At 43.8% G+C, this 19,348-nt stretch overlaps 1 protein-coding gene across 8 annotated transcripts in view; it reads right to left on the minus strand.

Moving 5' to 3' along the window:
- The window catches only part of ASPH (aspartate beta-hydroxylase), a 190,117-nt gene that overhangs the window by 71,722 nt on the left and 99,047 nt on the right, over nt 1-19,348 (minus strand). For 7 of the 8 annotated variants that reach the window (XM_083187160.1, XM_083187155.1, XM_083187159.1 and 4 more), the window contains 4 exons: nt 16,781-16,822; nt 15,009-15,044; nt 12,392-12,439; nt 10,531-10,575 (listed from right to left, as the gene is read on the minus strand). In XM_083187160.1, coding sequence (XP_083043286.1) covers nt 10,531-10,575; nt 12,392-12,439; nt 15,009-15,044; nt 16,781-16,822 — 171 coding nt within the window. Of the gene's footprint in view, nt 1-3,357; nt 6,240-10,530; nt 10,576-12,391; nt 12,440-15,008; nt 15,045-16,780; nt 16,823-19,348 lie in introns of those variants that run through there. The other variant, XM_083187161.1, reaches the window with a different exon arrangement.

The raw sequence follows: 19,348 nt of genomic DNA on the forward strand, positions 1-19,348 counted from the left end.
CCGTTTTAAGGGGCACCGCCCCTTAACCGGGGAAAGCAGTTATTGCGTGAAATATGGTTTGTGCAGGAGGGGCGAGTGGGGAAATACTAGTGGTGTAGGAGTTGTGGGTGTTTAGTGGTGGTGGGAGCGGGTGGTGTGTGACTGGGACAGCTGGGTTTGTGTGGGGACTTTCTCTGGACACAGTTGTTTAGTGGTGGTGGGAGAGGGGTGTGGGGTGGGTGGTGACAGGGACGGGGTGGTTCTGGGCGGGGACTTGCTCAGTGATATACCTGGGCGGGGTAGGTGTTTAGCGGCGGTGGGACACGGGAGCGGGGTGACTAGGACAGTCGGGTCTGGGTGGGGACTTGTTTCGGACACACACACACTTACCTGGCCGGGTCAGCTTTTAAGCGGCAGCCGGGTCGACGGTGACAGGGACGGTTGGTTTTGGGTGGGGACTTGCTTAGTGATATACAGATGGAGCAGGTCTATTCCTTGCAGGGGATGGCGACGCCACCCGCCATCTGTATCTGCGAAAGGGGATGCGCGCGCATCCACTTACGCACGGTTCCCCCGGGTCCCCACCGGCTTGTCAGCGGTCACCCGGGGTCCCCACCGCCTCCCCGCACCCCCCCTAACCCTGTTTGTCTCCCTGAAGCAGAGGACAGGGTTCCCGTCGCCCCGAAACTGAGACGCACGCGCGTCTCAGTCAGATGGACGCCGGGCTGCCGGCGGATCGCCAGCGGTGACGTTCTGGCGATTCGCCAGCAAGAGGGAGCCCGGCTCCATCTGTACATGGCCGGGAATAGAGGTGGGCAGAATGGGTCACTAAAAAAGAGCTGTGATCAAGGGATCAATCTGTGCGAAGATCCGGATCCTTTACACGGGTCATGACGAAGCATTATTTGTTGTACAATCTTTTATTGGCGTAAACGGTAAAAGCAAGTGTCTTTTTTTTAAACAGTGAGCTGAACAAATAAGAACATACATGACCGAGTAAAACACTAATCCATAGCTGGGTGCAGAATCGCCATCGATTGCAACCATCAATGGCGTCTGCACCGATGGCCATCCCTACCAGCAGCCGCCTTGTGATTGTTTCTTTCACTTGCAGTCGCAGCACTGTACTACTCAGTACGTGTGGCTGTTGTAGGCATTGCACTAGAGGCCTCATACAATTGTGCTTGAGATTCATAATCCACCCACCTTCATAAAAAACACATCTACAGTATACCACCTTATTATATAATTTGCCATGCCTATGTGCAAAAGCACTTTCCTGTCCAATATCATATAGCATTACTCACATTTACGAAGTTAAACCACCACTGTGTATTGTTAACAGCCAGGTCAAGTTTGCTAGTAATATAGATTGCAAGCGTAAAACTTTTAGCCAGTGTTTAAACCACAGCAAAAATAGTAGCACATCGAAGGCAATAAGGCGGTGGTCGTGATCCTAGTGTAGAAGGGGAGCGTGACCAATGAATAACAGTATTAAGTAGAATCTACGCAACTTTGGCCTCCCAACAACAGTAGTTAACTAGTATTTGGGGTGTCTGTACTAAAATACTGACATGCAAATCGCAAAAAGTGCAACCTAGTATAGAGTCCTGTCCATCCTCATCCTTCCATACTATGTTTCATTCTCCTATACAGGTCTACTAGCCATTGCTCCCTGCTCACCAGGGAATTTACCACTACCTGGCAGACGGGATGCAGTGTAAATCCCGGCGTTCAGAATCCCGACCGCTGAAATCCCGACACTTTCTCCCCCCATGGGTGTCTACGACACCCCCCGGAGGGAGAATAAATTAGTGTGCCGAGCGTAGCGAGGCACCGGGCCCGCTGCATGGCGAGGGGGGGGGGGGGGGAGGGCGATCCACGTCCCCCGCTTGTCGGGATTACGGCGGTCGGGATTCCAGCGTCGGGATTCTGAACGCCGGGATCCCGACCGCCGGGATTTAATACTGAATCCTGGCAGACATGCATGTAATGTTCTTGTTGGAACCATTTTGTGTTGCTAAAACTACAGAAGTATTTATGCTTTTAGCAAGGAATCCTATTAGTCTAGAAAATGTTATGTGCATGGTAGACCTGGCAGTCCACGGAGTTTCTGCTGACACAAACACAGACTTGCGGAAGGGCCACCTGCTCTGACCTTCAGACTGTGCTCGTCAGCATGTGAAGATTCATAGACGCTTAAAGATTCTGGCTATGTGACCTTGTTTCTAAGAGTAATAAAGTGAAAAGCAGAACCAAAATGTATCTGTAACCTCTACATACAAACTAACACAAGCAATACAAAAACTATGAATCATATGGGTTTCTTTAAACTGTAGCAATATAAGCACATTGATCAGAATGATGATGAATGCAGTGTGATCAGGGCAGCCATACAAGGGGGACTGCAGGGACTTCAGTCCCAGGCCCAGACAGAAAGTTGAAATGTATAAAGTAAAATTTGTCAGAAACAAAGTTCACATTTGCCTTGAAGCAATGTAGAGGTTGAGTAGTGCGGCCAGTGCTGCAGAAACAGGTCTCGCCAGGCATTCAAGGTGTTCAAGAAAGGGAAGGGAGGCCCTGCCTATTTTGTCAGTCGCAGACCCCACATTTTCACACAGCATTGTGTGTGTGTGTGATACAGACTACAAACAAATGACTCGGCATCCACCAAAGAACCTGGCCTTAAGCAGAATGTAACCCACCGTAACGCTGGCTTCAAGTTCCCAGCACTACACTTCATAGATACATCATCTCAGTGAGCAGAACCATTACACTGGGTATTCCAGGGAAATCGGCCCAAATCTCATGTGCAGACATCCCTTACGACCCGATGCGCGGTCCAGTGCGCTTCGGGTTGGAGTTGGGTGGTCAGACGGGCTGCACATAACATTTGGTAAATCTTATGTGCAGCCTGGAGGCGGGAAGGGCAGTGAATGCAGCGAGGGGACCAGAGAGCCGGTTATGTAAAGCCGGGTGACTGGCGCACATAGAAGGCTGAGGGAGTCGGGAAGCGTAGGGGAAGCGGGCGCACATAGAAAAAAAAAAGACCCCATACAAATGAATGGGCAGCCAGTGATTGGCTGAGAGCCCAGCCAATCAGCTTCCCTCCACCCGGCTTCACATACCCGGCTCTCTGATCCCCCCCCACTCCCCACTCATGGTTCCCTCCACCTGCAGCTCCTGGGCACGGCATGCGATTTTTCACAAGCAAAACTTGGCACATCGAGTGCCAAATAGTGTGTAACCCCCCTTCCCCGGGGAGCTGTCAAGTTGGCCTAATGTACGGGGTCTTTTAGACATTTTCAAAAGGATAAGCATTGCTTGTAAGGGATACAAGGGATACAAATACAAATGATAATAAAGACACAAAGCAGGTTGACTCTTCTGTATTTTATTTCAGACAAAAATACGAGAGAGGATTACTGTACATTATCTTGTAAATCCTAATAACCTTATCAAGGTTGGCACACTTTCATAAAACACCAAGCTTTTACAAATTCAGTATGAAATAATATCTCCAAATAAAATCATCTCACAGCATGATGCACCCTTATCTCCATTCCGATTGTCATATACAAAACAAAATCTTTGTCTTATTTTTATTAACTCGATTTAAAAGGATTAGCTATACAACTCATTTATTAGGCGAGAATACACAAACTTACAAATTGTTCATCAGGTAGATCCCTTAGATCCCTCCCCAAAAATATGGCTCTATTAAAAACACATTATTATTAATCACAAAATAGAATGTGTTGTTCTTTTATTTTAAAGTAATATAAAAAAAAAAAATCACATCTTTGGAAGATTATTGCTTATCCTCTGCCTTTGTTAAAAAAAAAAAAAACAATGCAAAAATGTACACATGGGAGGTGACCCGTCTTTCCCTCTACAAATATTGTTCTTCCAAAGACAACGGTTAAAAAGACTAGTTACTGGCTCAGTTACGTAGACCGCTTTGGTCCATTATGGGCAACAAACAGTGACAATGTTCTTTGTAATGTTAATATATCTCTGATTTTGGTGATAAATTAATGATAAAAGATTATGGTACAAACTTTTAAGCAGAGCACTAAAAAAATGTATAACCATTATAAACATATAATTAAGTACATAATGGTGCCATTTGTTGTCAGGTACATGGCTAGTGGTACATCACCCCCTAAATGTCTCTATTTAATTCATAGAAGCATAGAACGAGAACGTAACTATTGCCAAGATGGACCGTTCACTAGGCACACAATGGGAGCAGCTAATTGGTCAGTAGACCCAATGCTTAGGAGAAGGCAGCCTATCAATGCAACAGAAGCCAGTGACCTTACTGTGGCACATTTTGGGGGTTAATCTGGCTGATTTGTAAGGCTGCCAATTCACAGCCTTGCGAGTCCACCAAACCACGCCTTGGTGGCTGGGGCAACTCGCTCGCAGGGGTGTGCAAATGGATGTTACACAGTAACATCCATTCGTAGGGCAGGGGGAACCTCCCACATCTTTTGATGGTCGCAGACCATCGAAAGATGTGAAATCAAGTCACTTACATATGCGTGCACGATGGGATGGAAATGGGCGGGCAGCTGACATCCGGTGATGTCAGCAGCCCGCCCCGCGCTCCCGCGTCATGGCCTCTTTAGCATGAGACTGTCCAGCCCCATGTCGCCTCACGCACCTCTCCGCCCCCTGTACTCTGTTTGTACGCCCAGCAAACAGTCTGTTATGCCTATGCACAGAAATTTGCATGCGCAGAACAAAGACATTGGTCCCCCTGCGAATGCAGCCAGAATAACCCCCATTTGTCTCACTGATGTCACTAGGTTCTAGTGTACTGGTAAGCTGCTCTTCCAAATATACAATTATACTATAAAATGCCTGCATTACCGCTATAGTAGAAATATCTTCAGCGTATACTGTAGCTTGCTGGTACTTTACAAGGGTGGATAAATGTTAAGTGGAAATGACATCTTTTAAATACAAAATTAAAGGACTATACGCTAAATTATCTTGCTCCCTGCAATACAAGGTTTATTTTCTTCAAGTCTTAGTTTCTATAAATACCACAATGTAATCCAGAACATCTACACCCGCTCCTGGGGAGTCGTTAATGAGCCACACTTACAAGTCATGGAACACCAGAGGTACACAACTCTATAGCTTGTGCTGTGAAAATGTAGAGTACACAACGAATAGCAGGTCCAAGCCCAACAATCCACAGCCTGATTGCAGAACAGTTTTCACATTAACAATGCATACAACACCCACTCCCACCTGTGCGGTGATTAATATCTCAATGTCAGCACACCTTGCATACACGTCTGTCCTACAGCCCTGAGTACTGTGCAGCCCGACAAAGGAGATCAGTAGAAAGAGACTACCTATTGGAACTCGGCTTAGAGTTCAGTTGCTATAGCCTAAAATACAAATATCAGAAGCAGCGATTGTCTGTGCATAGTACATTGGCATGTTTGAATCAAATATCAATAGATTTTTTTTTTATGAGTATTGTGCACCTGGGTTATGTTACAAAATGAAAAAGTATTCAAAAACATACAGTATATGTATGTGCCTTGTAGGTCACACATTTATGGCCTGTGTTGTAGTGTTTTAGCCTTGAGGTCATTGAACAAACACTGGATTGTTTCCTTTGTATAATGTGCTGCTAAAAATGAAAAAAAAAAAAAAAAAAAAATTGCACAAAAACATTTCCCCTGTAGGCAACATATATAGATTTTTTTTTTCTTGCTATAGTTCTAAATTGTGTTCACTCTATCTACACAAGCCTGTAGAAGCACGTATACAGGCCATACACAAGGTTTTAGGTACGTACCCACAACATAAGTTATATATTAACATCCGAAAAACACCAGACCCACTGCTGCTACATCATAAATAGATTATTAACAACCATTCGGTAAAATAATAAAGGACAAATGCAAACCTAAAAAAACAACAAATACAGGCAAAACATATCACAGAAAACCCACACAGATGGCTAGATTGGAATGACAGGAAATCCTACGTTTGCTAAAAGATAAAATAAAAAGCTATCCAACCTAAAAAAAAACATAAAAAGTGTACCCTAAAAAAGTAAAATAAAAAAAGACTAGGAATAAAGTCTTATGATAGTGTTCTCTCCCAGAGACTCAGGAACTGCTTTGCAATTTACTTCGTGGGTTCTATTAAACCCTCTGCTCCCTTGAGAAGTATTTGGTTATGGCTGGTCCTCTTGATGAAGGGGCAGTCTTTATGAACTTCTTAAGTATCTGTAAAAATAAGGGGAGATCTAAATTAAGGACCAACCAAATGCATATGAAAAAGGAGAAAAAAAAAATGTACTTCACTAATACAAATCAAATCGTGTCATTCAGTCATTATTTACTGCACTCAACAAGGAGGGTTTAGCAGCATCAGGGAATACTTGGCCGAAGAGCACGGCACGTAAGGTGATATCGGCTGATCCAGCGGGTCTCCCCACCTTTCAAATGGCACGCTCTCTTCGGTAGGTACTCCCTACTGTTGCCAAACGTGGTGGCTAATCACAAGGAATTTATTATAATTGCTAATTGTTCTCTTTTTACTCTTAATGATACTTTAAAAAAAATAATAATAATTTAAAGCAGATTAAATAAAACTAATAATTTTCATAGGCCTCATGACTACACTGAATCTGTAGTCCATTAACAAGTCACATGAAATAAATTGCAAAGCAGCATTCTAAAGGTGATCAAAATGTTGGTTTATGCTAAGTAAAGGCTCTAATAGTACACACACATATATATTTATTAGTGGTTATTCTAGTACCCGCCATCTTTGAAAACCCATGCAGTTCCTCTTTCCTGCCTGGGGTGTCGCTGTCTGCTGTAGTGCTTCTGGCGCAGTGTGGTCTGTATATCAGCACTGATATGCAAACCAGACCTGTGCTAGAAACACCACAGCAAACAGCGACACCCCAGGCAGGGAAGAGGAACTGTATGGGTTTTCAAAGATGGCGGGTTCTAGAATGAACATATACACATGTATTCATATAAGAGAGATTCACTTTATGTCCTAATACTTTTATTGTTTCTCCTATAAAGCAGGCTGTTTCGCATACTACTATAAAATTCCACAAGGATAGAAGGGATACATACCAATGCTGAAATTACCAGAATACACGCTTACTGTGACATGCATAGTAAGTAATGAGTTCAGTTAATTGCACCCGCCAGCACAAACCATTAAATATCACTTTGTCACTCTAGATGTGAGATTGGGCAACAAAAACTATTGATTAATCCCAGTATCTGACTATTGGCCAAATGAGACAGGGTGTGAATCAGAAAGTGAGCGATTTGGGGAAAGTTTTCACATTTTTAAAGCGGCAATCGTTATACTGCAAAACCAGGTAGATTTTGCCATGCAATGGATTGCTGCTTTAAAAATAAATGGGAAAACTCTCCCGAAAGCTCTCACTTTTCATGTACATCTTAGTTACAGCGGCTAATTGATCACCAGGGTGTAATTCAATTACCGAGGATAGCTGGCATTATCTGGGATTCAGTTTCAACTGCATGGAGGCAGGAGATACAATATTTCTGATAAATTATGCTTTTTTATGATAGTAAAAACACAGAGGTTTGGGAATTTATCCGAGAACCCCGTGTTTCATAGGGTAAATGACCACACAAAAAGAAAAAAAAGAATTGTTGGATACCAACATTGGGCAATAAATTACTTAAATGCCCGCAATAAATTGTATTCCCCCATAGATAATATGTTGCTTTCTCGAAGATCCAACTTAAATGGTCAGCTGTCCTTAGCTGTAATGTAATTCAAGCAAGGAATTCAGTACTAATCTGTTCCCAATAAGAAAACGGACGACAGGACGCGATACCAAGTAAAGTTCCTCCAGCACAGAAGCATAGTCACAGTCACTTGCTGGCCTTGGGGACACATGCCAGCCTCATATGCTTCACAGCACAAAGCAACACCACCGTCATTCATGTAACTAGGCCCATGCAGCAACACTGGACTCATCGACCAGCCGCAAACAAGAGCAGATTAGTTTCAGTCTCCTGACTACAGAATGCTTCATTAGATTTATGCTGAAAAGCTGGTGGGTGTTATCAGCGCTGGATCCTTTTATTTATCCACAGGATCAAACAATAAAACTTCTCGGTACTTGTGTACAATCACGGCTCCCACGATGTCCATCGTATAGTAAAAAGATTGCATGCGATTTTTAACAGAAATGCATCCAAATGAAAAGGTCGTAGGATGCGTACCGCCGCCCCTCGCGGGTTCGCTGCGCTCGCCACGCTTCGGGTTCGCGTTGATAGTGGGGGTGGTACAGCCTCAAAAAAATTTGGGGGCCATTGAACAGGTTTGATACTAATTTCAATGCATTTGGATGCATTTCTGTTAAAAATCGCATGCGATTTTTCAAAAATGCATAAAAACTGCAAAAATCGCATCTCATCGCATGCCACTACATTTGGCATGCGATGGGAGCCGTGAAAGTACACAAGTACCAACTTCTCTGTACATACAAATTTGATGCGACTATTCTGGTCATTTTGGTAAGGGACACTTAACAGAAACAGGAGCCCAATTCCTAACCGTTAGAAAATGTAACATTAGTATAATTGGAGAACCTTTCCATACAGATAACTCTGAGTATCATAATGCCTATTAAGAGAGCAAGGATATTGATTAACATTGCCCAACCTAAAACCCATTGGCACATCAGTAACATTACTGGTTTAAAAGGTAAACTTCCTAACGAAGGAATACACCAACACAGTGCAATATACAGTATACAAGTTATAAACCAGGCGCCATCTACTGGATGCTTACATGATGACATACGAGTGGGCTTGACGGAGAATCTTGCACAGGAAACTTTATGCATACTAACAAACAGTACAGATTATGTAATGCCCGCCTGAAGATGAATTGGCAGCAACTGCCCCCAAGTGGCAGGCTAAAAATAGATTAGCTAAAAAGGCCATTGGTAGCTTAAGCCAGGTCGCTACTACCGCAAGTTAAGTACATGTTGGCAGTGGCACGTGTAGCACCTGGGCGATCCTACGCTTTACAGCACATGCCCATGGTTTTTAAACAACTTTGTTCTCCTTCTGAAATAAGCATTCAGTAAGCTTCAATGCAACGCAAAACGCTCTAATAAATCAGCATCACAGGGTACATACACAGTCAACCAATCAGAAGTGTCTCTCTTGTGCCGGCAGCCTCATTGTGTATTTGCAACAGCCCTCAAGCACATGCAAATAACACGACTTATACACGGTCTATGAGTGTCTGTCGCCTTCTGTTTGCAAATACAACTATTACTGTATTAGACCAACCCCTCCCTTCTCTAACAGGCGTAAGGATCACACCTCTAACAAGGCTGCAATGGTGGACAAGCATTGAGCATTCTTTGGGCATACAGAGTGAACTTTTCGCTCCGTAATCTGGGATAAGTCTGATAAGCCATCAGCCTGAAAGTGGCCAGTAAATTATAGAAACTCCAGCTCAGCAAACCTCACATGAAACACAGGGGAGTTTGGCAAATAGGAAAGTTGGATGCTGAACTTACTTTTCTCCAACTAGTTGCTTGGTTGGAATAAAAATATGGCACTGGATGGGAGCAAATTTAATATTTACTTCAGAAATTTGCTCCCAAAATCTGGAAAAGGACAAAAACAGTCGCTCAGACACAGTACTGTGGCTGAACCTGTTTGATTTAAACAATTTGACTGAATGTTTTTGTCCATTTTGCAGGGTTTGTGAGCACATTTCTGATTGTCCTGTGCTCCCATCCAGTACCATATTTTTATTCCATCCAAGCAACTAGTTGGATGGTTGGAGGAAAGTTGGTCTGATGTGTGGCCAGCATAAGAAAAAGAGTTGCATGTATAACTTTAAGATAAAGCAAGGGCCACACTGTATATTCCTAGTCCTCACAGGTTGCAGTGTGTTGCACTGTGGGATGGTGCGCTACCAGAATGCTATACCAGCTGGATGCCATCCTTCCAAAACAACTAAATTAATTGGCATCAGTGGTTTTGATGGTAGGAACCCAACCACTGCACATGCTCTTCTATGCAGTGATCACTTAGGACTTGGGTATATAAGTGTGGACACTGCCCTGTTCCCAGATTCCCTCTATTATCTGCTAGAACAGGGATGAAGAACTTTCGGCCCTCCAGCTGTTGAACTACACATCTCAGAATGCTTTGCTACGGATTTAGCATGGCCAAATAGCAAAATTGTAGCAGTGCATGCTGGGATATGTCGTTTAGCAACAGCTGGAGGGCCAAAGGTTCCCCCATCCCTGTGCTAGAAGGTGCTAAATAAATAAGTAGAATCTGATTGGTTGCCCATAGCAATAACCAATCTGAAAGAGAACTCCCAAGTTATTAAACTCCACAGAACCCAGACACATCAATCGGGCCTGCTGTATATGGGGGGGTCCCTGGGTCTCTGGCACAAAAGCCAGCGATAACACGGAATGAAGGAGACCCAAATTTAAAAATCAAACAATGCGCTTTGGGCTCTAAAATATTCATTTACCTGCATGTTTTTCAGTGTGGTCCTCAGATGGTGCAGAGTTTTGTTCTGAAAGGAAAGAAAAGAAGGATCAGATTGTGACATAAATGTACATCTGGACAGAGGAGCATCATGGTACTGTCCTATGGGAACATCTAGGTCAGTAGCCAATAAACCAAGTGGTCATTTTTTTTTTTTACTTTGAACGGAAACACGTCTAATATTTTTGTCTCCCTTGTTTAATTTGATTTTCTTTATCTACTTTTAGGACTTGTGTGAAATGCTTACGTAGTTTTAGGCCAAATTTCAGCAGAAACATAAAAAAAATTAAGGTTCACAAACTTTCAGGCACCGCCATGTAAGTCATAGTCAGCGGACATGCCTTGGACATTACAGGAAATCGGAATAAGCAGGGTGTTTCGGTCTGTTGTAGCTGGAGGGACTGCTATTGGTAGGTTTACTAAAAGTCGATTTTGGGTCCCTTTAAAATTGACCAGAATAGAACAAAGATCCCCACAAAATAGACTACAGTGTTGTTTTTTTGTTCTATTCGGCTATCGATGGTACATTGGTTTCTATATGAAGTTCTAAATGTGTTTTTCACACTCAGAAGAGTTTTTAAAAAAAAATGTACTTAAAAGGGAATCAAAATGGACAAAATTATACAAAAGTCTGTTGGGCAAAACAAGTCACATGCACTGGTATTACCCCCCCAAAAAACATCATTCAAGGGCCAATTTGCATATTTATGATTATTTTAAAGGCAGACAAGGTGCACCACATGCTTAATAAAAAAATCAAATAGAATGGCTACTGATGGTTCTATTGAAAAAGTGTCCACTTTTGTTCGATTTTCAAATCAACTATTCGTAAATATGGGATAGGAATAGAAAGCATTGAAAGTTTGGAAGTGATTCTATTGAAGAGCAGAGTTCGATTTCAGTTTATTTGGACTTATAAAATACCGGACACACAAAATAGGCCAAAATTTAAAGAGACCTTCGACTGAAAAAAGCTAAGTCAACCTTTAGTAAATATACCAGCTGGAGTGCTGCAAGATACAACATTTAGCTACAAGTTTAAATTCATTATAACCTGAAAAGCAAACCAAAGCTGTGCTGTTAGAAGAAAGGAGAAATGGGCCCATATATCCGGGTGGCTGATGGCTGCCTAGGCGCTGTGCAGCTCGGCAGGTAGGTGTTCCCTGTGTGATAACTGTACTGTCTCTGCTTATATTGTTACCTACTTGGCTGCTGCGACGTCCAGTGGCGCCGCTGACAGCTGCCTAGGCGCTGCGCAGCTCAGTGAATATATGTTCCCTGCGTCTATAACCCCCAGGGTACATCTAGCCTATACCTGTACGTGTTATGTATATCTGTACTGTCACCTGTTTAACTGTTACCTAACTGGCTGTTGCACAGCAATTCAAACCAAATTCCTAGTATACGCAAGTACAGTATACCTGCCCAATAAAGCGGATTTTGATTATAGCACAATAGTGCATCTAAGACCAGTTTTCAGGGCAAAGGGTGGTCACACCAAATATTGATTTGATTTAGATTCTCTTCTGATCATTGACTTTGTATTTGTTAACTGATAACAGAAACTATTAACCACTTCTATTTTTTAAAGCATTCCTACTTTACAGCATTCTAAATTGACACCTGCCTAAACCGTTATGTTGTTACAGTGTATGTGTGCGACTGAGAACCTTGTACATGACTAGAAGCCGCAGTTTTTTGTTTTTTTTTCAGTAAAAGTTCTTATCTGCTCCATGTACAGTCTCTGTCACACACAATATACAAGAGTTACACAAAATAAATCAAGAAAGCTCAGAGCTGCAGCCCAATACTTTGGGTGATCTTTTGTACATGGGGATACATACCTACAGGTACTGCTTGCTCGGGTGGCCTGTCATCTTCAACTGGATTTTCTGTAAATTAGAAAAAAGGAACATATTAAATATTTTTAACAACCATATTAATTTGCTCAGTGGAATACTAAAAGAATGGGTTGGGTGAGATATCCCAGTGATCACAATATTAGCAGTGGAATCCCAGCGCAGAAATTCTGACAAGAGTTGGTTAGTACGCTAACCTTAATCCACCCTTCCAAAACCATAACCCCAACTTCCCCTCTAATTGTTACCCCTAATACACTGCCGGAATTCTGCAGCAGGTACAGATGTGTCCCACTAATCTAAACTATCCTGAGAACAAGTCACCATGTGGCTGCAACTTGCCATGGCGATGTGAGACCCTGTCACAGGACCATAAGCACCAATGAGATTCCATGGACCACGGGTGCGTGTGCAAGTGCACTCGCACATCTGCAGGCATAGTAATTGTGGCAAACGGTCAACATTTGCTGCGATTTGTGGGTAGGATGAGCTAGGACACCTCTGTATGGTCACTGTTGGGATGATGGCCAGCTGGGATCCCGACTACAATCCAAATAAAGGTAGCCAGGGCCGGCGCCACCACTAGGCAAATCTAGGCATTTGCCTAGGGCGCCGGCCACTGGAGGGCGGCATTTTGTGCCGCCCGGTTACCTGTCCTACGGCGCTGTGTATTTAAATCTGGCGGCGGAGGCAGCGGGGGTCCCTGCAGTCCATTAAAAATCACGAGCGCTATCCGCCGGGCTATGCGGAAGCGCTTCTAGTGTGAAAACTCTGGCAGCACGGCGCACGCTGATCTCAGCCAATCAGCGTGCTGCCAGTGTTTTCACACTAGAAGCGCTTCCGCATAGCCCAGCGGATAGCGCTCGTGATTTCTAATGGACTGCAGGGACCCCCGCTGCCTCCGCCGCCAGACTTAAATACACAGCGCCGCAGGACAGGTACCCCCCCCCGGCACCGGGGCGCCCCCACCCCGACTCGCCTGGGGCGCTCCGGTGCCTTGCACCGGCCCTGAAGGTAGCTATGTATGTGCGCACAGAAAGCTTGCAACCAATATGTTCAGAGATTTAATATTGTAATATTCTTTTGTCTAGTGGATCAAATACATTTAGGAACTAAAAGACACATCATTGTCATATGTAGGTTGAAACAGTCATTCGCTGAAACAGAAACAGCTGTGAAGGAAACTTAACTGGATGAGGAACAGCCAAACTCTGCTACAATGGTGAAATCGTGGAAGACCGTTTCACGTCACAGATAAGGGTTGGGATCGTTCGGTCTACAGCAACTAGGTCGACAAGCATTGGGTCGACACCACTCGGTCGACATTGGTATAGGTCGACATGGGTCTAGGTCGACAGGACATTAGGTCGACACAAGCATTAGGTCAACATTGTAAAGGTCGACGTGAGGTTTTTCACAGGGGTTTTTTTACCCGAATGTCGACATGGACACAGTTTGAAGTGCACTGCATCCCCTCGCTATGCTTTGGGCATATTCCACTATTTTATTCTCCCACCAAGCCCTAGTGGATGGTAGGGCATGAAATACCGCCTGTTGGCTAAAAAAACAGTAAAAAAAAAACATGTCGACCTACACCCAGGTCTACCTTACTGCCTGTCGACCTAGTGGTGTTGCACCAATGCTTGTCGACCAAGTTGTTGTAGACCCAATGACCGTATCCTTTTGGAAAGCAATCTTACAATACTGTGCAAAAGTTTAGGGCAGGAGTAGAAAGAATGCTGCAAAGTATGTTTATTTGTTATATTACTTCTACAGCTTGGTTTAGGATTAGGAGCTTTTAAGGTTAGGTCTGTTTATTTTTCTGCTTTACACCACAGCAAAGCATGACACCATCCCCACATGTATTGGGTGGATTTCAAATATTTTTTATTTAATTGAGATAACGTAGCCAATAAGAGGCAAAACCAGGAAACACAATAGACCAGGAAATAAAAATCGCTTCAAACAAAGCCATAATTTTAGTCAATGCGTTCTAGTATGCGCAAAATATAAGTCACCGATGTAAGGTTTTAGCCAATCAGTTGTTTATATTCACTGCTCATGTAAACGCTTTGCCTGAAAATACTGTACAGTCATCAAACCAAATCCATGAAATTGTACATCATTCTCTAAGCCAGGGATGGGGAACCTTCGGCCCTCCAGTTGTTGTTGAATTACACATCCCAGCATTCCCTGCAACAGTTGAAGCATGGCCACATAGCAAAACTGTAAAAAGGCACGCTGGGATGTGTAGTTTCACAACAGCTGGAGGGCCGAAGGTTCCCCATCCCTGCTCTAAGCTTTTGAAGCTAGCCATTCACCACATGATAATTGAGCAAACCAACCGATTGGTTTGATAATAATATTGCTTAATGATGGTCTGGAATATCCGCTTAGGTTTACAAATACATCCGATGCAGCCAACTTCAGGCTGGGAATTGACCTCACCCCTGTCTACTGTGCAGTATATATGGGGGCTTTCCATCTAATGAGAACTCATCTCCTCACATGTCCCCGGTGGCTGCTCATTTGTATGATTGAGTAGTGTGTTGCTAGCATTAATATCACAGAAAGCAAAAGGAAATCTAGACCTCCTACTTACCAGTTGCTTCATACTGTTCCGCTTCTGGTTGCTCATCTGCTGGCAGAAAAACAACCGATGAAGGTATGACTTCAGTTATCCAAGAACAATGTATACTATGTATAACCCTGCTTCCACGGGTGTAGTATGGTGGGCTGACAGCCAGGATTCTGACATCGGAATCCTGACCGCCGGTACTCCAACAGGGGGGCAAGTGCAATGAAGCCCCTTGCAAGCTCGCTCCGCTTGCCACAGGTTCTCTTCTCCCTCGATGGGGGTTGTGGCCCCACCACGAGGTAGAATAGCCCCCGTCGGGTATTTAAAACAGTACGGATTCCAATGTCCGAGTATTGACCATAGGAATCTCAACTGTCGGGCTGTCATCCGGCACCCGCTTCCATTATTAGGCCTTTTTTTCACATTAGTTATAGACATTACTAAAAAATATACTGAACATTTTTAAATTAAAGTACTATAATTAAAAAGAATATTACATGCTGAGGGCTCCATATTGTTATTAGTACTCTGTATAGTTTATTTTGGTGCCTTGAGGAGACTCTGATCCCAAAACAGCTTCTATTTACACAAGACTGTTTTTTGTCATATTGTTAATAACAGAATTAGTAATTTATTAAACATTAATAGTGTTTACATTGCACCAACATATTCCATTGTCATAGGATTTTTAGCTATTCTGTCCAATTTTTTCCCCACTAAATCATGACGGGAGGCGATGTCACGTGTCCACTACCATAATTTTTCCTAAGATTTCCTCTGAACCTGCCTCCAGTGTCAGGGCATGTCCTCATGTTCTAATTCTTCCCTTCATTTGAAGAATATTTCCCTCCTGGACCTCGTTAAAACTGATATATTTAAAAGTTTTCATCATGTCCCCCCTTCTCTGCTCCAAACATACCTATTGGGATTTTTTTGTCTTTCCGGGTTAGTTATGTGATGTAGGCCCATGCACCATGTTAGATGCCCTTCTTTGTACTATCTGTAATGTATTTATATTCGTTGGGAGATCCTTCAGAACTGGACTGGAATCTATAATGTATTTTCCCACTTTAGGCCAAAACACCCACGATGGACAATATTGCCAGAAGTTACTTAACTCCCCAGTATCAAAAACAGCATTAGTGACCCATCTTGCAATCACTTCACATCAAATATACACACACACACACACACACACACACACAAACTACAGTATATCAATACACTGGCAGACTGCATAATCGAAAAGCCCTGTATCAAGTATTATTATTTTTTTCTGGATACTTGTGATAACTGTAGAAATTTGTGAAAGTCACCAATACAGATGTGTTCTCAGACACCTAGCATCTATACGCCTTGTAGCGCGAGAGGTTTGGCACAAGTGAGCACACCGACCTTTTTGCATATTTTATTGTCAGAATTCGCATCCTAACTGCAATGCGACAAAACTACTTCACGAGACAGCATTGATTAATCGGATTTGCGACACCTGTATGGGTCTGATTTTCTTAATCAGGACATGAAGCCTAACAGAACTTAGTGTGATAAATAATGTAGTGCCTCATAGAACTACATATACTGATTCAGACTCAGTTGCACACAGACTGTGCGTATAAAATCAATTAGTAAGCACGCTCGATGCTTCAAAAGCTAGTCTGCTACCTTCTGTGTTTGCGCGACAAAGAGATGTAGTTTCACTCACTGCCAACAGATGGCAGTGTTTCGGAGACTCACGGACACTAAACACACATGCAATATACAAGGATAGTTATCAAGTAATGCAGGAATCTACCAACCATCATTTATGTGCTCTTCCTCAGGCGGATGCAAGGATTCTACTGCAAAAATGAAAAAAAAAAAAAAAAAAACTTACAAAATGAAGTCCCAGAATGAACCCACATTTAAAAGGACTTGTCAAAAGAAACCAAGTACATTAAAGCTAAAGGTATCTAATAACACTTAGGTTTCTCCAGTCTTGTGATTAGTCTATGTATACATTTAGGGCATTAGTTACAGTTAGGATGAGGTGTTATAATGCCAGCTGTACAGGTGCAATAGTTTGGGGGCATGCAGGGAAAATACTGTCCTAATTCTGCATGTAGCACAAAACGGGGCAGCTTTATATTACACTGCAATGTATAGCTGAGCTAGGACAGGCCCCTTCCAACTCTACATCTGCCCTCACACTTTACAAAAAATAAATTTTTGCGAGTGTAGGAAAGTGGCAAGCAAATACCATGCATTTACCCTCTATGCTATTGCCTCTGGCAGTGGTCAGACTCCTCTTCTCTGCAGTGTGTCTGTCATGGCAGACTGGTGTTCATTCTAGCATCCGCTATCTTTGAAAACCCATGCAGTTCCTCTTCCCTGCCTGGGGTGTCGCTGTCTGCTGTAGTGCTTCTAGCACAATGTGTTCTGTATATCAGCACTGATATGCAAACGAGACCTGTGCTAGAAACACCACAGCAGACAGCGGCACCCCAAGCAGGGAACAGGAACTGCATGGGTTTTCAAAGATAGTGGGAGTTAGAATGAACAATAAGTCAGGATTACAAAGCAGGAGCACCCATGTAGTAATCACGGTTACTATGCAGGAGCACCCATGTAGTAATCACTGTTACTATGCAGGAGCACCCATGTAGTGATCAATCACGGTTACTATGCAGGAGCACCCATGTAGTAATCACGGTTACTATGCAGGAGCACCCATGTAGTAATCACGGTTACTATGCAGGAGGACCCATGTAGTAATCACGGTTACTATGCAGGAGCACCCATGTAGTAATCGCGGTTACTATTTAGGAGCACCCATGTAGTAATCGCGGTTACTATGCAGGAGCCCCCATGTAGTAATCGCGGTTACTATGCAGGAGCCCCCATGTAGTAATCGCGGTTACTATGCAGGAGCACCCATGTAGTATTCGCGGTTACTATGCAGGAGCACCCATGTAGTAATCGCGGTTACTATGCAGGAGCACCCATGTAGTAATCGCGGTTACTATGCAGGAGCACCCATGTAGTAATCGCGGTTACCATGCAGGAGCACCCATGTAGTAATCGCGGATACTATGCAGGAGCACCCATGTAGTAATCGCGGTTACTATGCAGGAGCACCCATGTAGTAATCGCGGTTACTATGCAGATGCACCCATGTAGTAATCGCGGTTACTATGCAGGAGCACCCATGTAGTAATCGCGGTTACTATGCAGGAGCACGCATGTAGTAATCGCGGTTACAATGCAGGAGCACCCATGTAGTAATCGCGGTTACTATGCATGAGCACCCATGTAGTGATCGCGGTTACTATGCAGGAGAACCCATGTAGTAATCGCGGTTACTATGCTGGAGCACCCATGTAGTAATCGCGGTTACTATGCAGGAGCACCCATGTAGTAATCGCGGTTACTATGCTGGAGCACCCATGTAGTAATCGCGGTTACTATGCAGGAGCACCCATGTCACGGTTACTATGCAGATGCACCCATGTAGTAATCACAGTTACTATGCAGCAGCACCCATGTAGTAATCGCGGTTACTATGCAGGAGCACCCATGTAGTAATCGCGGTTACTATGCAGGAGCACCCATGTAGTAATCGCGGTTACTATGCAGGAGCCCCCATGTAGTAATCGCGGTTACTATGCAGGAGCCCCCATGTAGTAATCGCGGTTACTATGCAGGAGCCCCCATGTAGTAATCGCGGTTACTATGCAGGAGCCCCCATGTAGTAATCGCGGTTACTATGCAGGAGCACCCATGTAGTAATCGCGGTTACTATGCAGGAGCACCCATGTAGTAATCGCGGTTACTATGCAGGAGCACCCATGTAGTAATCGCGGTTATTATGCAGGAGCACCCATGTAGTAGTCACGGTTACTATGCAGGAGCACCCATGTAGTAATCACAGTTACTATGCAGCAGCACCCATGTAGTAATCGCGGTTACTATGCAGGAGCACCCATGTAGTAATCGCGGTTACTATGCAGGAGCACCCATGTAGTAATCACAGTTACTATGCAGCAGCACCCATGTAGTAATCGCGGTTACTATGCAGGAGCACCCATGTAGTAATCGCGGTTACTATGCAGGAGCACCCATGTAGTAATCGCGGTTACTATGCAGGAGCACCCATGTAGTAATCGCGGTTACTATGCAGGAGCACCCATGTAGTAATCGCGGTTACTATGCAGGAGCCCCCATGTAGTAATCGCGGTTACTATGCAGGAGCCCCCATGTAGTAATCGCGGTTACTATGCAGGAGCACCCATGTAGTAATCGCGGTTACTATGCAGGAGCACCCATGTAGTAATCGCGGTTACTATGCAGGAGCACCCATGTAGTAATCGCGGTTACTATGCAGGAGC

This window comes from Crinia signifera, chromosome 5, assembly GCF_055691185.1.
Source record: "Crinia signifera chromosome 5, ASM5569118v1, whole genome shotgun sequence".
Taxonomy (NCBI): Eukaryota; Metazoa; Chordata; class Amphibia; order Anura; family Myobatrachidae; genus Crinia; species Crinia signifera.